Source organism: Mustela erminea, chromosome 1, assembly GCF_009829155.1.
Source record: "Mustela erminea isolate mMusErm1 chromosome 1, mMusErm1.Pri, whole genome shotgun sequence".
NCBI classification, from domain to species: domain Eukaryota; kingdom Metazoa; phylum Chordata; class Mammalia; order Carnivora; family Mustelidae; genus Mustela; species Mustela erminea.
Window position 1 is genome coordinate 217,308,800 of NC_045614.1, and position 20,901 is coordinate 217,329,700.

The 20,901-nt window shown below is 63.1% G+C and overlaps 1 protein-coding gene across 3 annotated transcripts in view; it reads left to right on the forward strand.

Moving 5' to 3' along the window:
• Positions 1–921: 921 nt before the first annotated feature.
• PDE9A (phosphodiesterase 9A) overlaps positions 922–20,901 on the forward strand; it is an 81,442-nt gene continuing 61,462 nt past the window's right edge. For all 3 annotated transcript variants that reach the window (XM_032356161.1, XM_032356155.1, XM_032356169.1), the window contains exon 1: positions 922–1,152. In XM_032356161.1, the coding sequence (XP_032212052.1) occupies positions 1,084–1,152 (69 nt within the window). In that variant the 5' untranslated portion in view covers positions 922–1,083. The remainder of the gene's footprint in view (positions 1,153–20,901) is intronic.

Genomic DNA, 20,901 nt, shown 5'->3' on the forward strand with positions numbered 1-20,901 from the left:
ACTTGGAGCCACTCAGCACTCACCAGCCCTCCCCCCATCTGGGTCCCCCTGGGAGATCCCAGAATCGGGAGCAGCCCGCACAGTGATCTACAGGTCACCGCGGGCCTGAAATCCCTTCTTTCCCTCCTGCTTAAACCATACTCCCTGCAGCAATTAAGGAGGTTGGGGGAGGGTGGGCAGAGCCGCGCTGAACCCAGCGAGAGCTGATGGCTGGGTAATCCTCTCTCCCGCTCCATTAAGGACAGAAATAAAATTGCCATTTCAGCTCTGGGTGCAGCTGGAAAGAGGCTGTCATTCCCAGAATGTACAGAAAACTTAAGGGAAGGATGCACATGAATGAGAGGCAACTTTTCCCATTTCCTAGTCAGATTAAAGGATGGCAATCACGGCCGGGAGAGGCTGAGCCTGGGGAGCTGCCTCATGCCCAGCGGTCCTGCGTTGGGTTAATGACCCCCCGTAGCTCAGGGCCCCCCCAAGCGCCCCGCCCCCATGCTTGATTAGCCCCCTGGGGCAAAGGAGTCACGCTGAGCAACTGTCCTTGTGGGAAGGTGACCAGCCCTGCAGCCAGACGGGGTCGCTCTGGGGATTTTCTGGAGGGTTGGTGGGGAGGGGCGCTGACCGACTCGGTAGCCGGAGGGGTCCGTCGCTGCGGGCACCTGCCCGGAGGTCACGTGCGGATAGGCTGGACGCTTGGCCCCGACCCCCAGCGCCGGAGCCCAGCGGAAGAAGAGGGGGTGTGCCCTAGTGTGGGAAGGGAGGAAGGGGCAGAGGGGAGGAAAGGAGAAGGGAGGGAAGAGGAGGGACCGGGAGGAAGAGGGAGGCGGGCGGAGGGAGGAGGGGGCGGGGGGAAACCGGGAGGAGGCGGAGGCGGAGGGAGGCGGGCGGGGGCCGCGCCGGGGGCGGAGCCGGCGGCCGCGCGCGCCAGAGGCGGCGGCCGGGCGCACCGGAGCGGCTGCGGGGCGCTGGTTGGCTGGTCCGCGCCGTCCCCGCGCCGCCGCCCCCTCCCGCCTCCCACGGCCCGCCCTCCCCGCGGCGGCTGGCGTCGGGAAAGTACAGCGAAAGTCCGAGCGCGCCGCCGGGGAGATGGGGTCCGGCTCCTCCAGCTACCGGCCCAAGGCCATCTACTTGGACATCGATGGGCGCATCCAGAAGGTAGCTCCTCCCCAGCCTCCGCACCGCGGCCGCCGGCGCCCGCGGACCCCCCCCGCCCGGCGCCCACGCCCTCCCCCCGGGCCCCCCGCCGCGCCGCGCTGGACCCCCGCCGTGCGATCCCGCTGGGCGGCCCCTCCCGGTGACGGCGCCGTTGGGGAGGTGGTCGCCGGGGCAGCGGTGGCGGTGGGGGGAACCTGGCGGCGGCGGGCGGCCGGGGTGGGGGCCGTCGTCTCCGCGTCGGCGCGTCCTGGGTCGGGGCTGCAGCCTCTGACAAGTTCGGCTGGGGGCGGGGGGCTCCGCGGCGCTGCGGTCCCCACGCGCCCCTCCCCCTCGTGGAAAGGGGCGACCCACAAGGGGGTAGAGCTCATGGGCAGAGCTCTCTGCAACAAATCTCATCAGGCCGAGTTTGTGTGTTCAGAGGCTGGTGCAGGAAGCCTTTCATTTCCCTCTGACCGACCCCACAGCGGGGCCCCGGGCTGCCCTGCGGGTCGGGTCCCCCCGCGGACACGGTGACCGAGGCACGGAGGGGGCCCGAGTCGGCGGTGCCGCCCCCACCCCTAGGCAGTGACAGTACTTCCTGGCCAGCGGGGAGCAGGTGCGGGGGGCGGGGCTTGGGGAGCAGGGGCTGTGCCCCGCACCCCCACCCCCACCGCCCGTGTACCCCCCTGGGCAGATGGTCAGCTCTGACGGCGGAGGGGGGCCCTCAAGGCTGCTCTGCCTCCTGGGCCCACAGACAGACAGGGACGGCTGGCCCAGCCCCGGGCCCCTCTGCCCCTCTCTGGAGGCATGAAGCCCTCCAGATGTCCACTGTCCCTAACCAACTTGACTCTCATAGCAGGGGCCTCCCTCGCAGACCCCCTTTGTCCCCGGCCCCTCCCTTTCTGAGCCCCTGGCCTGAGTCCAGAGCGTCCTGGACCCAGGCTTCTGATTGGCAGAGAGGAACAATAAGAGAGCGGCTTGGAGGGGGCATTTAGCTCCTTCTGTGCCAGCCCCCCCCCCCAAGAAAAGCCATAGTGAGGCATCTCTCCCAGCTCCCAAACTTCAGCTGGACATTTCAGGGAAGCTCCCACCTCTCCCCTTGCTCTTCTCAAGGACCCCGCACCCCTTGCCGGGATGCCAGGGAGGGATCCCCCAGCTGGTCATGGAGGAGGCTTGGGGTCGGGGTGGGGGGAGGCTCCAGAGATCTCTGGAGTGCCTCTGCCAGCTGAGAGCCTTGCCAGAAGCCAGCCTCACTCTCCCCATCCCCGGCTGCATCCCAGGAAGTGAGAAGCCCCTTCCCCCACCATCACCCGGGGTAATAGAATCCGAGAGTGGGGAGCTGGAAACCTCTGGGAGCCAGGCTGTCAAGCCTCTCCCTCCATCAGGGCTAGGCACTTGGTCAGCGGCAGATGGAGGACTGGACCCCGGTCCCCAGACTTCTGTGACCGAACCGGAATTTAACATCCCCTCAAAGGCAGGAATGACCCTCGGTGCCATCCATCCCGCGCAGTGTACACACGCGCGTACAAACGTGCCCACGCGTGTGCACATGCGTGTTCACACGCAACGCGTGCCTGAAATCGTGTGTGCACACGTACACGCACAGATACACACACGTGCACGAGCCACACACACAGGCACAGACCCGCCCCGTGCCAGCACACACACGCGTGCAAACGCGCACACACCCTCCTACCACACCAGAAGAGAATCTCCAAGATCGGCCTTTGTCCACCTTCTGAAAGAGGTGGGATGAGATGCCACCACCGGGTCAGAAGTGACAGCTGCTTCCCGGGGACTCCCCCAGGTCCCCCCGACCCCCCGAAGCTGGATTGGAAGTGGGTAAGGAGTGGCAGAGAGGCACCACGGGTACGGGAGGAGCGCGCCGAGGCTGGCGAGCGCTGCCGTGACAGGCAGGCTGGCTTGTAGAAGGCGACACCCCTGAGGTAGGGGTGACCTCCGGAAGAACAGCCCCGGAGGCTGCATTGGGGGGGGGGCGGGCCGTGGCCTTGGGAGGGGCCACATCTGCTGCCAAGTGCTGGCGTCCCCACTCTCTGGGGTCTCGAGCAAGTCCCCCGACGGCTCTGGGCTGGCCCCATCATCTGTAAAGGGGGACGGCGGTCGCTGCTTTATAGGCTGTCCTGAGAAGGACACGAGACTGTATGACCAGAGTGTGGGGGGCACTGCGGGGACAGGGTGGGCATCGTGCTCGAGTCCCTCTCTCTGTCCGCGAGTGGCCTTTTGCTGATAGAGACGGCAGGGTGGGGTGCAGGCAGGCCGTGGTCCTGAAGCCTCGCCCACGGCCACAACCCCTGGTGGTGGTTCTTGACCTTGCTCTGGGCCCTCCTTCGTTGCTGCTGACACTGGTGGAGCCTCAGAGCTGGACTTTTCGCCCTGGCTGGGAGCGCAGGCATCTGGGGTTTCCAGGCACGGGCTGGGAAAGGACCACGGTACGTGGACCTCATACCCAGCAGCATGGTGGGGACCACAGATGTCTCCGCTGAGAACATTCGTCGCCTGTCGCCGCGCTTTCTTTCCTTCAGGTCCCGGGCACTGGAATCGGTCCTGCTCTGTCTCCCTTTTATCCTTCCGAGTGCTTCTCCCAGGAAGGTCACAGACACAGAGCCCTGGGGCTTCCGAGGGGCGGGCAGGCGCGCTGGGGGCGGGGGAGGGGCTGAGCCCCTGCTTTGTCTCCCCTGCGCTCTGCCCCTCCAGTGACCCTGCTCTCGGGCACCCCACGCTCCCCCCACGAGGGCACAGGTGTGGGGGACAGTGATGGCTGTGGGTGTCACGTGCTCTAGCCAAGCTTGGGGGAACGGTCCCGCATCCTCTGAAGGGAGGCCGCGAGCCCGGTCTGAGGACGTGCTTGGGGTGATGACACGGGAGGCGTCCGGGGCCTTGGAGAAGCCACTGCCGCCGCCAGATAGGGAGTTCAGTGCTTTCGGTCGAGAAGAAGACTCGAGACAGTGCAGGACACAGTGCAGGACCGGCAGTGGGGTTTGGGGATCGACCTCCCGCACGGGCTTCCCGTCAGCGGCTTGCAGAGGGGCCGGAGGGCAGAGGAGGCTTACCGTCCAAGTCTGCGCCCCCTGGGTCCTCACAAAGCAGCAGAGAGCTGTGCGGCTGCCCCCGTGGCCTGGGCGAGGTCCCCGGTCTCCGTGTAAGGTGGGGATGCCCGCAGTGCTTCCTGTCATAGGATCGGCTGGACGCGACCGTCACTGAGCCCGCTCTCCAGACGAGCTGTCGAACAGCCACCGTGTGCGGGGGGCTGGGTCCCGTGCGAACGCGACACCCACGACTCTGTTCCGCAGAGCGACGGGCTCACAGAGAGTAAACCACAGCTGTGGCAGGGCATCCAGTGACGGACAGAAGGACACGGCAGGCCCCGCTGGTGGGGCAGGGCTGTGATGCCAGAAGTGGGGGGCGTGAGAAATAGGCTCCCTCCCTTGGTGAAGGCTGGCTTTGGGGGACACCTGGGGTGGGGGGAGGGTGGCCTCGGGGTGACCCGGGTCGGGAACGGCTGCGTGGCCGAGGGGACAGCCTCACTCACGCCCACACACCTGTCCCCTTCACGCCTCATCCCCCGCTCCTGTTGGAGGAGGAGGGAATGGGAGCCGGGGGCCCCAAAGCTGGATAGCTGGGGACCCCGCTCCAGAAGGCTCTGCTCTAGAAGCTGCTGCTTCTCCTCTTTGCCCAGAAGGTTTGCTTTTCTCTGTCCTCCGCTGGCCCTGGCCTCAGTACGCATCCTTTCTCCCGCTCGCCCGTGGTACCTCCGGAAAGAGGATGCCCTCAGCTGGGTTGTCCCGGCGATGCCCTCGGCCTGGGAGAGGTGGAGGGGCCCTGCCCGCTAGCACGTCCAGCTGTGGGTCTGATGCCTTACCAGTGAAGAAGAGGGAGGGTTTCATGTGACCTTGGGCCCCGCTTTTGGGCTGGGGCCGCGGAGAAGCCGCATCTGGGTGAGGACAGTCTCCCAGGGAGCCGGCGTCCATGCCGCCTGGGCACGCTGGGCCGGGATTCTGGGCCCCGGTTCCTCCCCAGGCTCCTACAGGGCTCAGACCACGGCTTTCCTCTGTGGCCGGGCCCTCCCCTCCCCCCGCCCTTGGAGTCCAGGCCTCTGCAGCCCAGCCAGCCGCCTCCCTCCCTCTCACTGCCTCCCTCTGTCCCCGCTGGCTGCAGCCCTGAGCCCTCCCAGGGACTTCAGGCTCCTCTGCCTCTGCTGCTTGCCTTGGCGCAGACACGAGCTGCCCACTCTTCTTCAGGTCAGTCCTGTTTCCTGTTTTTGAAAGAAGGGGTGCAGCTGCCCCTGTCTTGTTCCCTGGTGGTCGGCACGGCAGGTCCTTGAGTCCCCCCCGAACCATGGGCACCTTTCCCCTTCCTGGAAAATACGTCTGTCCTGCCACCTGGCCAAGCCCAGTGACAATTTCCTTTCACTTTCAGATGTGTGCACCTGCTCCGTCCATGCTCTGGGCCAGCAGAGCCGCCAGCCAGGGGCGGGGGGCCGGTCTCCCTGGGCTGGCACAGGGCTGATCCGCTGGCCAGGCAGACTCAGGGCGAGTGCCCTGGGCTCGGGCGCTTCTGTTAACCCCGAGTCCCTGCCAGGTAACGGGGACTCCCCTCGGCCGTCCCCAGCTGTTCCAGCACCTTCTGTGTATCTTCCTTTAAATGCTGATAGCTTGAGATATTCACGCGGGGACTGAAATGGTGACAGAGGCCAATGGCAAGGCAGGGAAGTTTGGAGGGGGGGTCATCCGACACCGTCTTGGTTTCCAGCGTAAAACCAGAGGTGGGCTGTCAGAGATGGGGAAGGCATTCTGCCTCCAGGCCTGCCCCCCTGCCCCCGAGCTCACGACAGCTCACGATGGCTCACGATGACCCATCCGTCTGTCTCCTGCTGGGTCAGAGCTGGGAGGCGAGGCTCAACAGGAACTCCGTGTGCTCAGCCAATTACTCAACAAGCAGATCACCCCCACGGCCTGCGGTGCCCACAGGTGCTGTACAAACAGAAACCCTGGGAAACACAGCCTCTCCAAACTCTAACCAGCCCCGGGCACTGAGAAGTCAGGGCGTGCGGGCCTCCCTCCTCCTTCCCATGTGCCGTGGCCCGAAGCTCGTCCCCAACATCTGGAGGCCCCGGCAGGGCTGTGGCTGACCCCCACTGATGTCATCAGGATTGACAGATGACGCGGAGGTCTCGCAGACTGCGTGCAGCTCCTCTGTCTTGGAGGGGTGGCCACCCAGAGTGGGGAGGGACAGACAGCCCCGCAGGTCCAGCTCTGTCCCTTGACAGCTCGGAGGCCCAAGGGAAGTCACCTTGTCCTCGGTAAAGTGGGGACGACAGTGACGCCCCCATCGGGTGACCACAGATGGCGCTGAGTAATGTGCAAAGTGCCCGGGGCGAGCCGGCCACGTGGGGGGCTGGGTCAGCACGTCGTGCATGTAGGCCTTGCTCCCTGCCTCCCCTGGGACCCTGTGGAGGGAGCTGAGGCAGCCCGTCCTGTCCCTGGTTCCCATCCTGCGAGCCCACTGCCAGCCGGAACTGAGGCCCCAGGCCCCCAGGTCCCACGGTCCGGGACCCTTCGTCTCCAACTTGGCAGACACTGCTGGAAACAGAACCCCGGGAGTCCTGAGTGGGAGGGCCAGCTGTCCTCCAGGGCTGCTGGGGGGTATGGGCTGCCGGCCTCAGACACGGGCAGAGTGCAGCTCTGGTCGTCAGGGAAGAGAAGCAAGAGAAGGTGACCGGCGCAGTGTCCCCGTCACACCGCTGACGGGAGCCGACAGCAGATGGAAGAGGAAACGCCCTCGGCAGAGCGTGACAGCAGAGCCAGCCCCGGGGAGCCCAGGACACGGCCCCGCAGTCAGACAGCAGGACTGGGCACAGGGGGTGCCTTGGCCCCGGAGGCTGGCCCCCTACCCCTGCCCCAGCTCTGCTGCCCCCGAGGCCCCTCCCACCGCAGAAGGCACAAGGATGAGCCCTCCACACCCAGTCCCTGCTTCCAGGTCCCCGATGGCCCAGCAGGCGGTGCTCCTGGGAACTGGAGGGGGTCTTGCACCGAAGGGATAAGAGGGTACCCGGAGGACACAAAGGCACCCCCAGGCAGGCACCTGGGCAAGACAGCAGTAGCTCACCAGCGGGTCCCGCCGCAGGGAAGGATGCCCCCCTGCATCTTGGCTTCCTGCTCAGCCGCGTGGTGACAAGATAGGAACTGGCCACCGAGCTGTCGCGACCCAGCCCAGCGTTGCCCCCGTCCCTGGAAGCACGTGCCCCAGCCTGGGGAGACGGCCCGGCATGCGCCGCCCGGCTTCGGACGGGTGAGATGGATCTGCTGGCCCTCGCTCAGCGCGCTGGGCTGTCTCCTCCCCGTTTGGATGCTGAGTGTCTGCATTTCCAGGTTCCGACTCAGGAAAACATCCCCAGGACACGGTGCACAAAGACCCAGCTGCAGGAGCATGCAGAGCACATGCGTGTCTCCCTGGCGTGTGGTGCACAGGCCGGTCGTGGGCCGGGTATGATCCGCACTCAGCTCTCGGCTCGTTCACTACAACAGTCTCCACCGTCGCCTCCACCGCCTCCAGCCCAGTCCACGCGTCCCCCACCTCCGCCGCGGCTTGCGTCTGCTCCCCGGATCCCTGAGCCGGACCCCGCTGGGATCCCCGGCCCGACAGGCACTCACAGCCCTGCTGAAGAGCGGCCCGAGATTACGATAGAGCCCGAACGTCTGTGCCCGTTGGATTTAGACGATGCCCGTGTGACTGGTTTTTTTAATCATAACAAAATACACATAAACGTTGTCGCCTTAACCGTTTCCGGGTTCTGTGGCCCTGAGCGCCCTCCTCGTGCAGCCCCCACCGTGCGTCCTAAGTCCATCTTCTCAGACTGAATCTCTGTCCCGTCACGGCGACCTCCCCAGGCCCCTCCCCAGGCCCCTCCCCAGCAGCGGGCGCCCGCCAGCTCCTCTCTGTCCCTGTGGGTCCCTCCCGTGAGCGGGTCCCAGCATCTGTCCTGTGACCGGCTTGTTTAACTGGGCGGGGCGTCTTCAAGCTTTGTCCGCGTCGCCTGGGGCGGCCTCCTTTTTGAGCCCGGACCCTGCTCCGTTGTGTCTCCTCTCCACGGCCTGTTTATCCGTCCACCCTCCGCGAACCCCTCCTCGTCCGGGAATCTCAGTCTCCCCCAGTCTCATTTCCTCACCAGCAAAGCCGGGTCTAGGCCTCGGGTCCGCTCCTGTGTGTTCTGAACCGCCGTCTCCCTCAAGCCCTCCGCGGTGTCCTGGTCGCGGCTGCGTGAATCCGCGGACTCGGGTGTGGTGTGGCCTGGGAAGTGGGACACGTCCGGGCGGGACAGCGAACTGCTCAGGGAAGGCGGCTGCCCCCCCCCCAGGCAGGGGACCCCCCCCCCCCGGGCTGCAGGGACCTCGCGGGCGTGGCCCTGGCAGCGGGACGTCACGGTCAAGAGCGCGGATTCCGGGGCAAGCGCGTCTGGTTTTGAAGCTGGTCTCGTGCAGGCAAGTTCCTTACGCGCCTCAGTGACTCCGTCTGGGACGTGCGGTGACGGGAGCCCCTCCCCGATGCGGTCGTTCTCACGACGCGCATAAATGCGCCTCCAGTGCGGAAACAGGGACGTGGCGAGAGCTGCATCAAGGCCTTGGTATTTCTATCTTTTTGTTCATAATTATTTATTCGCGTTGTGGCTACGAGGCAGTCAGAGCTCCGTGTCTTGTTGGGAGAGCCTGACGGAGACCCCCGGCTTGGCGCTTCGGGTGGGCAAGTGGCCCTGGGGCAGCCGGCCCTCGGTCCGGCACCGGCCCCGTGTGGAGGCACCGGCTCTGTGACACGCAGGGCCCGCCCCGCCCCCGGTGCTCCCCGCTCTGTGATACCACACTCCCCCCCCCCGCCCGGGGTAGCCCCAGGTCCACCCTCCTTCCCACGATGCCTTTCGTTTCTCCTCCGTGCCAGAGCTGGAGCCCGGGGGACCACAGGGCAGTGGGGCGTGGGTGGACCAGGACCGCCAGCCCCGCCTGTGCGCCCGCGCTCGGTGCACGAGGGCCCGGCTGCAGGCTCATTTGTTTTGCTAGAGAGGGCGGTCGTGATGCCCCTAGCTCCGAGCGGTGACTTTGCTGTGGGAGGGACGTGTACTGTGGAGTGTGTGGCGAGCCGCGGTCCGTGGCGGCCCTGGGGGGCTCGTTGCTTCACTTGCCACTGGACTTCTGACCGCACCCCCCGCCAAGGCCCTTGGGCCCCCGGGGTGCAGCCTGGGGGAGCTGCTCAGCCTTGGGGGAGACGGAGGGCTGGATGCTCTGGGGAAACAAAGTCAGAGGCCTCCCGTGGAATGGCGGGAGGAGGCGGGGGTTGGCACCGACTCTCCGTGGAGCCCGATCGCGGCTGCCCTGCACCAGCAAAGGGAGGGGCCGGGCGGCCGCGACGGCGTCCTGAGGGCCGGCCGCGCACGGGCTGATGTGTTCTGCAAGCGGTTCCCGGAGCCCAGTGATTCAGCCTCTCTATCCTTATAGCTTCTGCCTTAGGGAACGCTTTTAAAAACTTGTATAGCCTCGCCAATAACAGAGAAAGAGGCCCCACGGCGACGTTATCATCCAGAGATCTTCAGTGAGGCTGGATTTGCACTTGCAAGAGCAGGAGCCCGGGGCTTGCGTGGGGAAAGGCTGACCGGGGACCGGGGCTGACCGTGGACCCTCCACGGGGCGTGGCCACCGCCGGGCTGGAGCAGCCATTTCCGGGGCGAATGGGGAGCAGCCAGCGGACTGATTTCGCTCAGACCTGTGCTCTATAAACATCATGCGGGGAAAAGTGGAGACGTGAGCCGTGGTGGAAGGGGCGCACATCCTCTGAGACCGCTCACTGGGGCCTCCGTCTGGCCAGCACGATCACAGAGCATCCGGAGCTCAGGGCAGACACTAGAGGGGCTGGGAAGCTCGACCCCAGCCCTGGCCAATGAGGCCTGGCCTGTTGGGACCCCCTAAGACTCCAGACTCCCTTGAGGCCGCCCAGATGCACGGCTGTGTATCCGATCCCATTTTGTGGGTGTCGTTTGGAAGGCTGTGTCCCAGATAGCAGAGGTGGGGGACGGCATCTGTGCCCCAGCGGCAAAGCCGGCCTGCAGGGGCCCAAGGAGCCGGGGTCCAAGGGGCTCCCAGAGCACAGCAGTGCGTGGGGAAGCGTAGGAGCCACGAATTTCCCCCACAGGTATTTCTGGAAGCCGGGCTGGGTGGCCCTGGGCGGAACAGGTGAGGAAATGGGTGCCAGCCTCGGGGAGCCGTGTAGAAACGGGCGGGTGGCGTCTGGACGTCGGCGGGGTGCACACCCTTGCAGGAGGAGGCGCTGAGAATGACAGTTCCCTCCAGGGGTGGGGGACCCTGGACCTCCTGGGTGCTGTGCAGAAGCCACCCAGGCTGCAGGCTACATGCCTCCCAGAGCACTCCACTTCCCCTGCCCCCCACCCGCCCGGGGCTGGATCTCTGATTTGGCCTCAGCCCCTGTCGTGAGCCCTCAGCTCGTCCTCCCAAGGGACAGAGCAGGCGGCCGGAGAGGCCACTGTACAGCAGAGGAGGGTCCAGGCCCCAGAGGGGCCCCTCAAGGCGCCTCCTGCCTCCACCTGTCCCTCCTAAGGGGTCCAGGCTCGGCTTCTGGAGGAAAGAGCCAGGACTGGTGGCTTTCCACCCACCGCTGTGAGCCCCAGGAATCGAACTAAAGAGCGAGCCCGCACGCAGGTCTGGGCTCGGTGTGGCTGGGGAGACACGGCCCCAAGCTGAGGTTACATCCCGGTGACATGCCACCCTTGAAGTCCAACGGCCTCGGGCAGAGCCCTGACCTTTGGAGAGACAGCAGCAGCCCCGCAGGAGGGCCCGCAAGGCTGCAGCCTGGTGGGCGGAGGCCAGCCCCTGAGGGACACGGTGCAGCGTGGGGAGGCCACAGGGAGGCCACAGCAGCCGCCGGCTTGGACTCCAGGCTCCCTCGCCCACACTCAGACACTTCTTTTCTGGCAGGAAACTCTGTTCCGTTTTTCTAACGAAACTTCAGGTCGGTAGAAAGGAGTAAGAGAAGGCCCGGGAGGCCGGAAGGACGAACTTCTCCGCTCCCCGCGGCCCTGCACCGCCCACTTCCTCCCACGTCTCTCGGATTTCCGTGTCCTCGGCCGCGGCTCACCAGGTGGCTCTGTGGGGACCGCAGCCCGCTGCCCACGCTGCCCCACGCCCTGCCACCGCCGTGTCCGGCCCCAGCCTGTGACTGCTGCAGGATGAGGTGTCCCCGTCCGTCCCAACCCCAAAACTTCTGGGGCTATCGCAGTCCTTTCAAAGGGCATCTCAGGTTACCGTACTGGGATGTGTCAGGAGAGAGAACTTTGGGTAAAACCCCGCCCCTCCCTCGCTTGCCTTGCTCACGCACTTGGCACAAAGTGGCCGTGGAAAGTGAGCAGTGCGGGGGGAGTGTGAATGGCCGCGGTTAACAGGAGGGAGTGGGGTTCGCTTCCCAGGCCTGCCGTAGGGAGGCGGGCGGAAGGCCATGGGAGCGGCTCAGCTCGTCCCGGGCGCGCTCGGCTCGCGGCGTGGATCCGGGTCTCGTGCGCATGCAGACCCAGCGTGGGCCTCGAGACGGTTGGGTGGTGAACCATTTCCAAGATTACTTGAAGATGCCCGCATGAGGGGATAGTGCCGACGCGTGGTTGCCTCGGGAGAGAAGTCGCAGTCCCCCGTGTAATCCCTGGAAAGGAGGCTCGAGCTAATGCTCCAGCCTCCCCCCAAAGCCTGGACGGCTTCTCCTGGACAGGCCCCAAGGCCTCAGGTGCCTGGAATCCTCGGAGTCCGGGCCTCAACCCAGCCTCAGCCAGCACCGGCCCTTCAGCCAAGGCCTCTGCGGCCACGCGTTGGCCTGCTCCAAGGACCCCCGGGAAGGACCAGCTCCCACCCAGCCCCGCCTCGGCCGCAGCCCGGGGCTCCCCTGTGTCCTTCCTGCCGGGAATGAGGATGGGAGCCGTGGTGATCAGTTTCCAAGGTGCCGGAGCTCGGGGTCTCCGCTGGGGAGGGCTTTCCTGCCTCCCAGGCTAGGTCTCCCCCAGGTCTCGTCACCCGCTGTCACCCTCTCGGCCTTGCCCATCACCGCTGAGGGTCGCATGCCGGGGTCTCCTGTGGGCGGTTCTCCCCAGCGCCCCCTCCAACCCTCCTCTCCACCGCCCTCCCCCCGGGCATGAAGAAGTCTGGACCCGGGACGGGCCTCACTGGCCCACACTCAGCCCCTGATAAAGGAGAGACCTTGGGGGGCGGGGCGCAGGCTAGAGGGGAGAGCCACGTGGGGGTCCAGCGCAGGGGAAATGCAAGGGTCTTACGTGGAGAGCCGCCTCCGATTTGAGCGGGACCTCAAGGTAGACCCCGCCGAAACCAGAGAGACCTCTCTGGAAATGTCCTCGCTGGAAGCAGTCCTTGGAAGGGAGGCCACGTCTGCACACGTCTTACCCTTCCTGGGGTCCCTCCTTGCATTTTCAGTCCCCTGCGATCCATCCTCTGTGGCCAGGGAGAGTGACCTCAGACGGCAGAAGCAGAAAAACAACAGAGCGATCCAGAAGAGCGACAGGACTGGCCATGACAAGCGGGTTCCGTGCGGGGGAGGCCTCCGACCCTCGCAGACAGACGCAGGCGCGGGCACACGGGCCCCAAGACGCCGCTGAGCGGGGGCAGCCTGCGGCCTGAGCTGGAGGGCGGTTTGCACAGTCTGCGTAGCTGTGTCCCGGGCCGTGCTAATGAGCGTGGCCAGCCGGACGGGAACTCCCCTGCGAGGCCGCGCTGTTCTTCCCCAGCCTCCCCGCCCCCCGCTCCCGCCCAAGGCCACATCCGCTCTCACGGGGGGCAAGGGGATGGGCTCCCATCCAGGATCCACCCCCAGCCCCTCCCGTTGGGTGCTCCTGGTCGCACATGCCTCGCGCACGTTCAAGGATTCCCGTCCCCGCGAAGAGCCCAGCCTGAGCGCGGAGGCCAGGGCGGCGTCCGGTCCCAGGGCTGCCGCGGCGCATTCCCGCTCTCCGCACGACAGCAAACAGCACCGACTTACGCCGTTGAAGCTCTGGAGGCCGGAGTCCAGGATCCACTTGGCTGCACTGAAATCAAGTGATGGGCAGAGCCTCGCTGCCCTGGGGGCTCCTGGGGGGAGCCGCTCCTCGCTCTCCTGCTCCTGGGGCCCGTCTGCGCACACCGGCTCGTGGCCACACCGCTCAGGTGCCTTCGGAACGCTCTCTTCCGTCTTCACGTCTCTCTCTGCCGCCATACGGTTCTGTGACTTCACTAAGGCGCGTCCCGCCGTGACCGGGGCTCGTCTCATCCCAGGATCCGTCATCTCATCATGTCTGCGGAGACGTGGCCCCGTACGGCGGAGCACGGCGTCATCCTGCGGGCTTCTGGCCTCAGACCGCGCTGCACGTCCTGTCCCCAAGCCTCCTCCCGTACCGGCCAGCAGGATCGTGGGTCTGGAGCGGGGGCCCAGTGCACCTTGCTCTGCGGCCTTCCGTCCCCGCAGGACGGGTCACTTCGCCTTCGTTCGTGTGCACGCTGCTGCCACCGCGTCCCCTGCCCGCCGGCCGGCCACACGCCACTAGCAGGGTCTCACCCGTCCCTCTACTCCCACGCCAGACCTCGCTGTTTGTCCGGGGGGAGTGAGCTCCCGCCGTGCTGAGCGGCTATGCCTCCCAGACGCTTTGGCCTCGTAGACGTTTGCCGAGGCCCTCCCGTGTGCCGGAGCGGAGGGACGAAGCCGTAGCTCGCTCGCCCCCACACCCTGCCCCGCCATCACCTTGTTGGCCTGGGATGGGCAGCTGGGTTAGCGTCTGGCCCTGCTCTATGCCAGTCGTGGGACCCGACGCTCAGACTCCAGATCTGTGACACGGGGTTAGCGCCAGCCCAGCAGACCTCTGGACGGTGCCCACGACGCCCCAGATGCCGCTCTGAGGATTTTACGGGGGCGCCCAGTGCCTGCCGCATGTTGCAGGTGCGGAGAGTGTGGTGTAAAGATTTTGCCCGAAGCCCCGGGGTGCGTGCGAGGCTGAGCTGCCGGTGGACCCAGGAAGCCGGCTTCGGGCTCCGTCCCCACCGGGCAGACTTCAGGGAAAGGTGTACCCACATGATGGATGGTCTCTGCCGCCTCCCGGGCTCGGTGCACAGACGGCCCCACGGGGGCTCACGGCGCCTCGAAGCAGGTGGGGCTGGCATTACCCCCACTCTGAGGAGGGAAGGGCCCTGCCAGGGTGGAGAGAACGATATTTGGGCCCCCCCTTGTGTTTGCCCCAAACTGAGTCTCCCCCAGTTCCCGGAGGCTTTGTACGCCCCTTCGGGGTCCTGGGTACCGTCCCGCCCAGTGGCCTCCACCATCCCACGCGGTTGGTCACCCCGAGCCGTCAGTTCCTCTGTGCTCCCTTGCCGACTGTCCCCCCGATGGCAGACACTCACACAAGCCCTTCCTCTCTGTCACCGTCACCGCCGCTCACTCGCTGTGTGGCTGGAAATGTTCCTGAAACTCTGAGCCTTAGTATCTACTGAATGGGAAGAATGACACCCTCGTCCGAGGCAGGCTTTAAGGATCGAAGGTTTTATGCCCAATAATAGCAAAGAAAGGAAAGGGGACCGTCTCCCCCCCCGACACACTCTCTCTCTCTCTCTCTCTCTCTCTCTGTCTCACACACACACACACACACACACACACACACACTTGTTTTCAAGTCAGGATCCACGCCGGGCCGGGCGCTGCCTCTGTCGACTGTCTCTGTAAGTCTCTTTCCATCCACGTGTTTGGTCCATCCCTGCCCTTGATCTGGTGAAGAATCCATCCTTCCGGCGCGCCCTGAGACGCAGATACAGACGTGCACCGGACAGAGACGCAGAGCTGTGGGAGGACATGGAGGGGGACCCCCGAGGAGGGCTAAGGGAGATGGTTGTCGACTCCCTCTCCGTGTGATTTTCAACCACGAGATGTTGGGATGTCAGGGATCCCCTCGGAGACGCGCACAGATGACGCAGAATGTTGTGTCCACTGAGCTCACGGCCGTCCCAGCAGGGAGGGAAGCCGGGGTGCGGACCCGCGGGCTGGGGCGGTGCGGACGGCCGGGCTGGCAGGTGGGGGACAGGGCTGCTGCGGGCACTGGAGCGTCTCCAGCGCACAACAGGACTTCTCTTCTTCAAGATTTTATTTATTGATTTGACACAGAGAGAGAGCGTGCGTGCAGGCATGCGGGGGGGGGGGGGGCAGAGGGAGAGAAAGAATCCTCAAGCAGCGTCCATGCCCAGCACGGATCCCGACATGGGGCTCGATCTCATGACCTTGAGATTGTGACCTGAACCGGAATCATGAGTCTGGGGCTTCACCAATGGAGCCCGCTGGGCGCCCCCGGGGCTTCTCTTTAGAAGACTGTGTGCAGTGAGTCTGCCCGTAGTAAGAAATGGCGGCTTCTGCTCTTGTTTCGTGTTCTTTTCAAACACACTGGCCAGAAAGATCCCTCCTGACTTGGAAAGGGAAATGATGCCTACTGCAGTTCATTTGAGGCATCGCCTGCCTGGCGGTTAACTGTAGTCGTTCTGGCTGTGGGGTTATCGTTACCTGCTCTAGACAAGGAGGAGCACGGCATGAATGATACGCTCAGGCGTACGGGTCTGCGCAGTTCAGAATTCGCGGAGAACTGCGGACACACTGCCGACGCGCACAGGAGGACAGGGACGTGGCCAGCCTCCGGTCTTGGCCTTAGTTAAGTCACGCGTTTATTTCCAGAGTGTTTAAAAAACATAAAAGTTGGGATTTTGGTCTTGGTCTCTGCTTAGCCTGTCTTCTGTATTAAACTTGTGATTCTTGGGCACTGATAAGCCAAAGGAAATTTGCCTTTAACTCCCCCAAAGACAGAAAAGTGGCGAATCTGCAGATGGGCTTACGTTGGCTGTTCTCTGGGCCAGGTTGGGTTCGAACTCCTGGAGCTGGAACGTGGGATCCAGGAGCCAGAGTGAAAATTCTCTAGTTTACTTCCAGGGCAGAGTCTTAACACGAGCTTATAGAAGTGTAGGTAAGACCTTAGTAGATTACAGAAGCTACAGAAGACAATCACAGCTTGGTCAACAAAAGATAAGGAATTTGAAGTGATTTATTTTTCCTCTGGGAGAGGAGCCCAAGTCAATATCCGCTCCCAGTACGCCATCAGAAATATCGGCAATCGGAAAACAAGGCAAACAGAGAATGCATACGTCATTATGGGCAAGGGACCTACCTCCCACGCAGACCTCCTACAGCTCTCCTGGCGGCACAGCCTCTGTCTCTGGGCTTAGAGTCCTTGGGGGGTGGGGGGCGGTCTGAGTTTGCATGTGGGTCCACACCAGCCAGGCCAGGCCAGCTTCTTCACTCCCTGCGACAGGGGTGATGGTGACACCAAGCTTATGAGGTTCTTATGAGGACCCAGGGTCACGGGGCTCGTAGGGCATTTGGCTCAGGCTCTGGCCCAAGCATAGGCTCGGTCCTGTTAGGCAGCAGTGATGGGGGACGTAGTGGTGGTGTGGTGGTGCTGGTGATGGCGGAGATGGTTCTGGTGGTGGAGGAGGTCCTGGTGGAGGCCATGGCAGGGATGGTGCTGGTGGCGGAGGAGGTCCAGGTGGAGGTGGTGATGGCGGCGCTGGCATCATTAGCCTGACCTAAACCAGCAGATGCAGACTTCAGCCTCAGCTCATTGGCGCGGGAGGATGTTTGGGCACCATTGCTCCCCCAATGGACAGATCCCGGGCTCCATGGGGTGCAAAGGAACTGCCCACAGTTCTGCCCACGGGGCCTCATCTTCCAAAGACTTCCTTCCACCTTTAACAGAAGAGAAAACTGACGCAGGGAAATCCCAGGGATCACGGAGTCTCTCAGAGTATTTTTTTTAACTCTTACCTGCTGATTCTGGAAACTGATGAATACGTATTTGAATTGCTCTGACCCCACTTTTGTTGCAGTTTGGACAGAGTTGAATGTGGTTGATAATCAGCACGGGGGCATCGGTTAGAGCAATGGCGCCTGCGTTGTGGCAGCATTCCCAAGATGGCACACCCTTCGGTCGTCCTCTACTGAAAGAGGACTGCCGCCGCGTTGGAGTCGGGGCTGGGTGCCCTTGGTGCCTCTTGCTGGGGTAAACGGTCTTAAAGGGTCAAGGAGGAGCCTCCCCATCCCCTTTCCCAGGGAAGGGTTTCCAGGGACGCGTCCAGTAATCACAGGGGCCGCACAACTTCGCACTTAGTGCGTACAGGCCCTCTGTGTCATAACGAACCCTCTGAACATTCCACAGGCAAGGGACCATTCCTCCTTTTGTAGGAGAATCAGAGCCTTGGAGCGGTTCAGAAAACTCACATCTCTGACTCTTCCCTGCGCACCCCTCTGCCTTGCCCGTGCCTGGAGCAGTGCACGACACCAGAGACCAGCCAGGGGTGACCCAGGGGTTGTGAGACAGCTGGAATGGCACAGCCTCCAGACGAAGCAGGACCTGCCGATTCAGAAGGAGCCCGCAGAGAGCAGCCACTAACCCGCTGTCTGCCCTGATGGCCTGAAGAATTGGTGCTCTGATTTGCACCATGTAGGCAGCTGAACTCATTCCCCCCACAAAATCTCACGAGCAATCCTAATATGAGAAGGTTATATAAGGAGTTAGTGACGTGTTTGTTCTGGAAGTTCAGATCGATAGCGCCCACCGAAGAACTAACGGAAACAGGGAGGGTCCTTGTGTGGGCACCGCAGCTGGAAGCGGGCACCGCAGCTGGAAGCAGGGGCTCAGAGTGGCGGCTGCGGCTCATGAGCTCAGCCACAGCTGCCTTCACTTCGGGTTTTGGCCCCCAGAACATTGCCTGGGGGCCACCAGGACTTAGGATGGCCGTCATGGGCAACCTCGCAGGTAACAGCCACGCAGGCCTGACCCTGAAGATAATGTGTCCCCCGCCTCCAATCACTGATATGTGCTTTGTAATGATGTCCAAAGGCATTTCAGACAGGCTACTTAAAGGAGATCTGAGTCCCAGGGGACCAGGATCCTGTCCCGACGCCCCACGCCCCAGCACAGGCCCCTTCACAAGTCCGTCCTGGCTTCCCCACCTGAGCCGCTCTCAGCCCACCTGCTGGTCCGGAGCCCTCGAGGCCCCTGCCCAGGCTCAGTGCAGCCTCCTGAGAGAGGGGCCCAGGCCCCCACACCCGGCCTGGTCATCAGAACCCTCAGTTCAGCAGGGTCTTGAAGATGGGTGGACCTGAGGGACGTTCTCATCAGGTCTGGAGCTCGGAAATTCTTTGCCTGGAAATCCTGGGCCCATGGGGAGTGAGGCCTGGAGGCATGCGTCAAGCCCTCAGAGCACCTGTTGGGGAGGGACCCCCCCCTTCCCGCCCTCTCCCTGCTGTTTGCCACCACCAGTTCCCCCCCAGTCACGGGGCCACATAGGGCCCCCTCAGTCCCCCAAGTTAGGACTGGTGCACCCGTGGCCAGCCCAGAGGCCTGGACCCCCTCCCCGCCCCGCTCCATCCCAGGAGGCACCGGCCTCGCCTCTGCTCTGGATTCCTCCTCGGCCACCCCCACACTGTCTCTGCGACCCCCCACTTCCCTGATGCTCTCCTGGTGCCTCCCCCTTCTTCCCCAGCCCCCCCCCGCCCCCTGCTGAGTGCTATTTAAATTCTGGGTTTTGTCCTCTGATTAATTTCCTCATCTGCTTGGCTTAACGCCAAAGAATATTCTTTCCAAATAAAAAATGGTAAATGTTTTCTCTCTCCTAAGAATTTTATGTAAATGCCTCACGCGTGCTATCAGGAGGGAACGAACGTTCATCAGCTAGTTCTGTTATCAGTGACCAGCCTCGCCTCCAGATCCAGATCGCTTTTCTCGTGCTTATGAAGGTCCTGCATATTCATTGTTGAATATTTTGAAAAACGCAGAGCACATAAAAAGAAAAAAAAAAAAGAATCCAGGCATCTCGGGACCTCTCCTGCGTTCTGGTGTGTGTGTGCACACGCGCGTGCAAGCGGCTCTCTTCTACGTGATGTTTTATCCCGAGCATTTCACTCGGTGTCGCGTCGGCAAGTACTTTCCAACATAGCATTCGGGAGTCTTCAGAAAACACGATTTTAATGCCAAAATAATGTTCCGTCATGGAGACGTCCTAAAATGGAATCATTCCGTCGTTAGTAGGATGTTTAGCCTAATTCCATTTCTGCGCGATCCGTCCTATGAGAGGACCCTCCGGGCCACGTGTCTTTGCTTACGGGGCGGCGGCCGGGGTCAGGAAGGTGCCCGAGTGGAGCCTGCGACATCGTAAATGCTCTTATTCTCATGTTCGGCATTATTATTTACTCACAGGCAATTCCCAGAAATGGCATTCTGGGTCAGAGGGCACACCTTGCCCAACTGCCTTCCCTGGGGCCGTGTGGACACACAGTCCGGGCAGGGCACCCCCTCGCCACCCCTAGCCGGAGCTGTTCCACATAAACGCTGGGGGATCATTGTAGAGTCACGTGCCGTTCTAAGACATAACGCAGAGACATCCAGGTACCCTTTACTCCGTGTCCCCCGCAGTAGCTTCTTGTGATATTACGGTTCGGTATCACAACTGGGCTGCTGACCGCGAGACAAGCCACCACCATGCACGGATTTCCCCTATTTTACTGTGGTGTCTGACTGTGGGTACCAAGTCTCTACAGTCCCATGCCACGGGCAGGTTCCTGCAGCCACAACCGCGGGGACAGGATGGACAGTTCCGCCCGTTCAGACCCGCCCACCTGCTTCCTCCACCCACCCGTCCCTAACTCCTGGCTCACGCTAATCTCTCCATCTCTACAATTATGTCATTTCGGGAGCGTCACCTAAATGGAACCATACGGTGTGGGAACTTTGGGGATGGGCTTTTATTCACTCGGCACAAACCCCTGGAGACCCATCCAGTTGTGGATCGGTGATTTACTCCTTGTTGTGGCCGAGCTGTGTTCCGCGTCGCAGACGCACCCGCGGTGCGATGTCCTCCCCCGCAGAAGGGCATCCGGGGACGCCCAGACTTGGGCTGTCTGCCCCTTTTCCACGATTCGTCACTGTGCTTATTTCCCGCCGTTTCCCGAGAGGCCAGGAGGACCGTTTTCAGAAGTCAGCGCCCTTGTTTGGGTTGGGGAGAGATTTCTGAAGTCCCTGCGACGTTTGTCACTAAGAGGCGTCGTCAGGAAGGACAAGAGCATATGCACGGAGGACGACACGTTCCCGCCAAGTTTAAGAACGTCCAGGGGGCTGAGACGAGTCGCTGGTGCAAGGGTCAGGGAACGTCCCAGAAGCATCAGCTCCGATCAAGCAGAGGAAGGACACGGAGCGGGGTCCCCGCACCGAGGACCTGAGCTCACGTGTTGCTCCGCCGGAAGGCGACTCCGCAGAAGACAGCCCCGTCGTCCGTTCCTCCCCGCTCCCCGCGGTCCACAGCCGTGTGTTGTCTACACGTCTGGCTCTCCATCTTCAGCCGGAGCCCCGTAAAATCACTTGGGGGGCAGCACTGGAGAGGAATCGTAGTGAGGGACATGTTGCTGGAGATCTGTTACTGCCGGTTCCAAACAGCTCTGTGAAAATTGTTGCTAAGGCAGTTGAGTAAAAAATTCACAGGCAGCGTACACAGTAACAGCAACAATGAACGTAAGCGCCTGTTTTCAAACAGCCAGCCCCCAAAGCACGACATGTCCGATGCAGATCGTTTTTTTAATGATTTGGAGAGGTCCCACAGACATTTTCTGTGATTTCGACAGCTGCCGAGGGCCCTCATGGCTTGC